Raw genomic sequence first — 8,145 nt, forward strand, 5'->3', positions numbered from 1 at the left:
GAAACCTCTCCAACAAAAAAAAAAAAAGAGAAAAGAAAAGAAAAGAAAAGAAAAAAGAAGAAAGAAGGAAACAATGGACACTTTCGAAGACTCTAAATATCTTAATTAAATGCATGCATCTCTGAAGTGGCTGGCTCGGGGTTCAAACCCAAGCTCATCTCATTGTAAAGCTCTACTCTATGTAGACGGAGACGTTGCCAGCCACTGTTCCGTGTGTGTTCGTCCTTCACTGCCAGCACCTCACATCGAGTTACCTTTTCCCTGCCAATGACACCTCGCTCAGCAATGCGGGGTCCTTCTTAGGCCTTTTCTCACTCCTCTGAAGAGTCTGATCAGTGCGTCGGCCTCACCGGTCAGATAAGCAGGTGGGGCAGACGTCCTCGCCCACCCCCGAAGGCACAGAGCTGTGAAGTTTGCATGCTCAGTGCCATCTGTGTCACCAGCGTGGGTGAGGACGTGCAGTGGCAGGGTCTCTGAGCACCTACCTGTGTGCCACGCCTGACCAGTCCTGGCCCTCAGGCTGCTCCCAGCTCAGTGGGGGAGGTGGGCATCATACACAGTCGTACTGCAGAGCTCAGGGTGGGAAAGAGGCCCACATGGTGCCCTGGCCCAGGAGGGACGCACTAGCTGCACTCTGAGGAACCGGGGAGACCTCGCAGATGAAGTGGTGTCTAAGGGGACCTCGTGGTAAGGTCAGGATTCTGCCACATGTTAAAAAATGAAGCTTATTCCAAGCACAGTAATGTGTACACAGAATGCAAACACCTTTAGTGGCCTGGACTCTATCTGTTTTTTTGTTCTGAAAGAGAGAGAGACAGAGAGACCCTTTACATAGTTTAGCCGTGCCGCTCTCCCAGCCTCTCCCTGCCCTGTCCCCCAGGGCCCCCAGCCAGCCAGGACCACAGGGGTGCATGGGTGTGCTCAGCGTGCACAGGTTGGCCCAGGATCTAAACCCAGGGAGTCCCGCATAGCAGTGCCTCACGCCTGTGCAACAATAATAGTTTGAACCATAGGAACTACTGTTTTGTAGAGAGAGTTGGTAATATTGGCCATTCCATGTGGTTTGGCCCGTGGCAGTGAACATTTATTGAGCTCTTAAGATATGCTAGGCCTCAGGACCAGCAGTTGGCATAATGGCTATGTCACTGGACTCCCATGTAGTCGACCGCTGTTCGAGTCCCAGACCCAGTGGCTTAAACTCACACCAGGCACATGTGCATGCGTGCCCAAGATCCCGAGACGAAAATGGAGAAGAAGAGATTGTGGCATGACTATCCTCCCTGGGGAGTGATTTCTCGCTCTCTGTCTCTCTGTCTCTCTCTGTCTTTCTGGCGAGCACAGGCGCCCTATAGCAAAAAACCTCTCCGTAAAAAGATATGCCAGGCCTTTTCCTAAGCACTTTATGTGTACTAATACATGTCATCTTTATGAAAACAAAACAAGGAGGTATTTTTACTATTATTAGTATCCTATTACACAGATGAAGAAACAAAAGCCCAGAGAGGTTGAGTGACTTATTCAAGCCACACAGCGGAAAGGAGGCTAAGCTGAGATTTGAACACACGCCATGTGGCTCCTGAGCCTGCACTGTTTCCCCACGACAGTCCCTGCTCAGCCCAGGGGTGCAATGTTGGGTCTCAAATGGATGAGTGATACAAACTTATGTTATAGAGCACTACACGTTCCTCCATTCACTTTTCAGGCTATTTTTGTATATTCTCAGCCTCCTCTTCCCTTTTTTTTTTTTTCCTCTAGGCTCAATCATAAAATAATATAATTGTGACATGTGGCAAATTTAGTTACTGCCCTTCGAAACTCCATGACCTCATTTTGCTTGTAGGTCACTGATCCCCCGGTGCGGTTATTTAACAAGTTTGTTTCCACCATGGGAAGCTCTTCCCCAAAGCCAGCCCAGATACACAGCTTGCGATCTGTCTCTGCCCAGGGCAGGGAGCTCTGCTCCCAGATGCCCATGACAAAGGGGCAGAACCAAGGCTCGGGGTGAAGAGGAGATGTGAGGAACTGGGACGAGGTGCCCTGTGACCATCTAGAAAAAGAGCCTAATACCCCCCAACCCACTCTCTGATTCATCCAGCAGGTGTTTCTGAAGGCATGCCATGGGCCAGGTACCTTGTAAAATGTAAAAACAAAAATGTTTAAACTGGCCTTCTGTTTCTTGCTACAAAGAAACTAAAGTCTGCTGCGGGCTTAAAGTTATTTCCAGCAGAGGGAGGGTTTTTCTCCAGCAGTGTGTTAAGTTTGTGATGGTCACTGAGGAAAGCTGAAGAGCGTGGGAGACCTGGGCCTGCAAGAGCAACGACATGCGCTTTTGTTTATCCGTTCATCCCACTTAGGCCCCACCCCCTTCCTCAAAGGCTGGGCTGTGACCAGGGTGAGCAGGAGCAGGCCTTCCGGGGTTCCTCCTCCACTGAGCTCCAGGATGGAAGTTTGGGGAGCATGAGGGCTGACTGCTCCCATCCCACCCAGGCCCAATCCAAACGGCCAGGTCTGAGCAGAGGGCCAGGTAGAGAGCCGGGTGCCCTGGGTGTGAACCCAGCTCTATCAATTTCCTTCTTGAAGGGCTTGGGCCACAGGGCATGCGCGCTTACCAGAGAGGCAGAAAGAGACCGAGGGAGACAGTGAGAGGGAAAATGAGAAATGACCTTCCAGGGAGGATGGCCACACCGGAATCCTTTCTCCTACATTCCCAGATTTCGGGCACAGATGCATATGTGCATAGCTTGACTTTTAAGCCACCACGTCTGGGACTTGAACCACAGTCAGCCATGTAGGAATCCAGCACCTCGGCCACCATGCCACCTGCGACCCCCACAGCTCTGCCAATTTCTAGCCATGTGATCTGGGCAAGCTATTTGCCTCTTCTGTGCCTCACGCTTTTCTCATAGGTGAAGTGGGGGTACAGCTGCTGGCTCTCTGTCAGCCTGTGAGTACTGCAGAAGCCAATTATTGCCTGGCATGTAATGAGCACCCCAGAAATGAGAGCGCGTATTCTTTTTCTTTGTTTTTTAAAAGCTCACCTTTTCAAAATGTAATTTATTTTTTATTTTATGATTCCTTATTCACATTTAATTATACATCAAAATGGTGCACTATATTTTTCTTTTTTTTAGAAGAGAGGTTTTGCTACAAGGCACGTGCACTTTCCAGAAAGAGAAACAGAAAATGAGAAATCACCCCCCAGGGGGGATAGCCACGCTGCAATCCCTTCTCTTCCATTCTCCTCTCAGGATCTTGGGCACGCACGCACATGAGCCTGGTGAGTTTAAGCCACTAACTCTGGGACTGGAATCGCAGTTGACTAAGTGGGAGTCCAACAATGTAACCATTACGCCATCTGCTACCCCATGATTTTTCAAGGTATGCATGCATGCAGTGTGTGACAATCGAATGAAAGATACAGCCATATACACCCTATTCGACGGAGAGCTCCATGTTCTCCTGTCTGGTAAGGGTTTCTTCCCTGAGCCCTCCCGCCAGCCTCTACTACCCACCCCTCCCGTACAGTCTCTGGTAACTGCACTTCAATTTACCTTTTCTCAAGTTTACTGATTTATTTTTTCCGTAAGAGAGAAAAAGAGAGGCACCCACGACAGGACCCTCATGCCATGATGCACCCGCCTCCGCCAGCCGGGTCACGGGCACACACAGTGTGCCAAGCGTATGGGAGGCCGTGGGGCACGAAGCCAGGGACCTTCCTACGTGGGCCCAGCGTCACTGAGCGCTGCGTTCCACTGTGCCAGAAGACGGGGCATTTTCCGTTTCCTTGTTACCACGTCATCATGATCTAAGCAGACTTTCCTCCACTCACTCATCTGCTGAGCTCTCATGCTCGAGGGCTTGAAATTGCCCCAAATCCTTCACAAGCGCTCGCTACCCCATGTTTGCGAACGTTCTTGTACCTACAATGCAGTGAGGTAGGTCGATATCAAAAGTCAGATGTAATTTTCCTAGGCAAAGATCAAAGCTTTGGTTTTTTTTTTTTAATCATAAACCTGTAGACAAGTAATTTAAAATAAAATTCAGGCAGAAAAAAGTTTAAGAATGTCACGCTCTTTCTCCCTTGCTCTCTGTCTCTCTTGCTCGTGAAAGAGAGAGCTTTAATGGTAGCCTTTTAGAGAACGAGGCCGAGAGGGGAAACCAGGAGGCTATTAGAAGGTTGGTTATGTCCGACTCCTTGACCTGGCGACGGCTTTGTAGTTGTGTACCGTTCATAACTTGTTGAGCATGTTAAAGTTAGTTGTTCCCCTTTCTATGTGTGCTTTGTACTTCGAATTAAAAAGTTTACTTAAGGGAACCAGCAGTTAGCGTAATGGCTATGTCGCTGGACTCCCACGTAGTCGACCGCGGTTCGTGTCCCGGACCCGGTGGCTTAAAACTCACGCCGGGCGCGTGTGCGTGCGTGCCCAAGATCCCGAGAGGAGAATGGAGGAGAAGGGATTGTGGCGTGACCATCCCCCCTGGGGGGTGATTTCTCGCTTTCTGTCTCTATGTCTCTCTCTGTCTGTCTGGCGAGCGCACGCACCCTACAGTGAAAATCTCTCCAAAAAAAAAAAAAAAAAGTTTACTTAAGAACTAGCTGTCCAGCACCCTCTCACCTTCAGAGAATCCAGTTGGGCTGTCTCTGCTGGCCACTCGACCTCAGAAAGAGGCCAGGATTCTGAACACGGCGGGCTTTGAAGTCCACTGTCGGTTTCAGAATTTAGCAGGTATTTCGGAGCTAAAAGAGAATATGCTCAGTCAAGCCTCAACTTAAGAATCTATTTTTAAAAATCAACAAGTTTCTGAGCCTTATAATAAACTTTTTCAGTCTCTTGCTGTTCCCTCGGCCGTTCCCAGATTCCCACATCCCCAAGATAATGGCTCTGATGCCTTTGAATTTTCCAAGTACCACGCCCCTCTAGGAATACTGTCATGATCTTGGGGTACCCTAGCAAACCGTCTGCCTGGCTCACCTCGCGCCTCCCCCCGGCTGCAGAGACCACCATCTTTGAGTGGCAACACTTGTGAGGCCCTCACATCTGCCTGGGGTGTGCTACCTAATAGCCTTCCAGAAATCTTGGGTAGGTAAGTCATTCAGTAAGTCTAGTGCTCTTCCTTCTTGGAAAGATGAGGAAGCTGGGACCAGCAGTTAGCGTAATGGCTATGTAGCTGGACTCTCACGTGGTCAACCACGGTTCACGTCCCAGACCCAGTGGCTTAAAACTCACACTGGGCGTGTGTGCATGCGTGCCCAAGATTCCGAGAGGAGAATGGAGGAGAAGGGATTGCAGCATGGCCATCTACCCCGGGGGGTGATTTCTCGCTTTCTGTCTCTCTGTCTCTGGCAAGCGCACACGCCCTATAGCAAAAAGCTCTTAAAAAAAAAAAAAAGAAAAAAAGAAAGAAAAAGAAAGAAAGAAAGGAAAGAAAGAAAGAAAGAAAAAGAAAGAAAGAAAGAAAGAAAGAAAGAAAGAAAGAAAGAAAGAAAGATGAGGAAGCTGGACCCAGAGAAAGAAGGACCCTTGCCTGAAGTCACAGAGAAAGTCAGTGGCCAAAGCCAATCAGCTGGAATGTGTGCCTCTCTAACTGTGAAAACAGGCGCCCGCTCTGTGTGCCTCTAACTGTGAAAACGGCACCCGCTCGGGCTGCAGGATAGTAGGGAAAAGCAAGGCCCGTAATGACCAGTTATGGACTGAGGATGGGTCTCCCTTCTTGGTTATTGACACCCTGCAAAGTGTCGGGCACAGGCACTCCTGAGGAAGGGCTTACGTCCTCCTTGTATGAGTCTACGGCTTAGAGAGGTGAGTTAATCCACGCGAGGTCACACGACTGGTAAGAACAAAATCTACTGATAGTAACAAGAACATTAGGGGAACGGATCTCCGGAGCAGCTCGGATTCAAGGTAAGAGTGTCCGTCCTTCCCCAACTTTCACGGCCCCCACCTCCATGAGGATAACAAGCTGGCCTTTAACAAGGCACAAGGAAATTTTGTCTGGCTAAATAGCATCTTAATTTTCTTTTTTAATTATAAAAATAATGGAACAAGAGTTCACTCATGCCATCTGTCTGAGCAACCACTGTTAGTACTTTAGCATAGCTCCTAGCCCCCAGTGCCGATTGCGAGTGCAGGTACAGTTATGACATACTAATCATCTGGAACATTCCATATAATTTAGTAGAACATCATAATTTCCATGCAGCTACATTTATCAGCGCCATTTTAATGACTGTTATATTTCATTAAGTATATTGGCTAATTAACAATACTGACAGTTTTTTCTCCTGAATTTTTACTAGTGTAAATACATTGGCACGAATACACCTGTCCACAGAGCTTTTCCAGCACAGAATAACTTATTTGGGATGACCTCCCAGGAGCGAAACTACAGGGTCTGGGAATTTGAACGTTTTGTATTTTTCTAATGAGTTGTCCGTAAGCTGAGAAATGGGAAGTTAGGGCTCAGCAGGGATGGGAGAGGAAGAAAGTGGGCCTTGCTCCCTTTAATAGTTTAAGCTTGACAGTGGGCATTTTTCCACCCTGGGCCATCTGTCAGATGGTCCTCCTGGCCTGGACTTGTTCTGAGCACACAGACTGAAAATCACACTGACCTCTTACAACTGCTGTCCTCTCAGACTCCATGTCCAGGTGGGGGCCTGTCTGGAAGGAAAGACATCTTGGCAGTTAGTCTGAGCAGCCTGAGGGAGAAGCCTTACGCAGATGATTGAAATGGGGCCACAGCAGGGCCAGCACCCTCCCTGCAAACACGGCCTTCTGTGGTCAGAGCAGCTCTGCCATGGCGGGAAGCTGCGGCCAGAACCCCTTCCCTCCTCTGTCCTTCACCCTCAAAGATCAGGTCTTGGATTTGCTCTTAGGGAACACAGGTAGGGCCCAGCAGGTGGTGTGGTGGTTAAAGTACTAGATTCCTGTGGCCAACTGCGTTTCGAGTCCCAGACCCAGCAGCCTGAAACACACCAGGCGTGTGTGTGTGTGTGTGTGTGTGTGTGTGTGTGTGCTCAAAATCCCAAAAGGAAAATGTAGGGAAAAAGAGATTGTGACATGGCCATCCGTCCTTTGGGGAGGGGGGTATTTCTCACTTTCTCTCCATCTCTCTGTCTCTCTGGTAAGCACATGTTCCCTATGGCAAAAATCTCTCAAAACAAACAAACAAACAAACAAAACAAAACAAAAAGAAAAAAAGAAAGAAAGAAAAGGGGAGAAAGAAAGAAACACAGGTACAAGGAAATGATTTTATTTCTTTTACTCAAGTTAATCTTTAAATGGAGACTATAAGAACTGTGCTATAGAAACTGCTGTTAAAAGAAACTTGAGAAAAAAATGAGGGCACAGGACCAGTAGGTGGTACGGAGCTTAAGGTGGTTGGATTCCACATGGCCGTCTGCATGGTCTGAGTTCTGGAGACTTGAAAACCATGCCAGGCTCAGGTGTGCGTGTTCCCAGAATCCCAAGAGGAGAAGGGAGAGAGGACCGCAGCGTGGCTGTCTCCCCGGAGTGATTCCTCACTTTCCCTCCTCCCCGATGAGTGCCTGTGTCTTATGACAAACAAGCAAAAAGAAAGAAAGAGAAATAAAAAAGAAAGAAAGAAAAAAATTGGAGAAAGAAAAAGAAAGAAAAAAATAAGAAAGAATGAAAGAAAAAGAGAGAGAGGAAGGAAAAAGGAAGGAAGGGAGGGAGGGAGGACAAAGAAGGAAGAAAAGCGAGCATCTGGTGCCCTGACCTCTCCCCAGGGACAGCAATCACCTGGAATCTGGTCAGGCTTGAACCTGAGCCCCCACCTGCACTGCTGCAGAGGCTGGTACCTCCAGGCTGCTGTCGCACAGGCTCTGGCCACCCAGCTGGTCTGCCCAGCAGCCCTCAGTTGGCTGGATGAGAGCTGCAGGCTAGAGTCAGCTCCAACCAGCAGCTGGGCACTGCTTCCTCTTCCTACTGCGGCAGGCCCCTGTGCACAGGCTGCGGGGACGTCTCTGGGCTCATCTCCACTCCACGCTCCTGCCAGGTGTCCTCCGGGGATTTGTACAGAACACGCCCTGTGCCTGCAAGGACCCTGCTCTCTCTTTCTGTTTAACTCCTAAGCGGATTGCGAGACCTAATTCATGTTTTTCTTTCTTTCTTTCCTTTTTTTTTT

General features: G+C 48.8%; 1 protein-coding gene across 1 annotated transcript in view; it reads right to left on the reverse strand.

Annotated features, from left to right (window-relative positions):
* Positions 1-8,145, reverse strand: part of CUNH4orf50 (chromosome unknown C4orf50 homolog) — a 72,185-nt gene that overhangs the window by 1,304 nt on the left and 62,736 nt on the right. The window contains exons 15-16 of the mRNA XM_027766206.1: positions 6,611-6,659; positions 4,617-4,738 (exon numbers count right to left, since the gene is read on the reverse strand). Of these exons, the coding sequence (XP_027622007.1) occupies positions 4,617-4,738; positions 6,611-6,659 (171 nt within the window). The remainder of the gene's footprint in view (positions 1-4,616; positions 4,739-6,610; positions 6,660-8,145) is intronic.

The sequence above is a fragment of the Tupaia chinensis genome, unplaced genomic scaffold, assembly GCF_000334495.1.
Source record: "Tupaia chinensis unplaced genomic scaffold, TupChi_1.0 Scaffold141490_1, whole genome shotgun sequence".
NCBI lineage: Eukaryota > Metazoa > Chordata > Mammalia > Scandentia > Tupaiidae > Tupaia > Tupaia belangeri.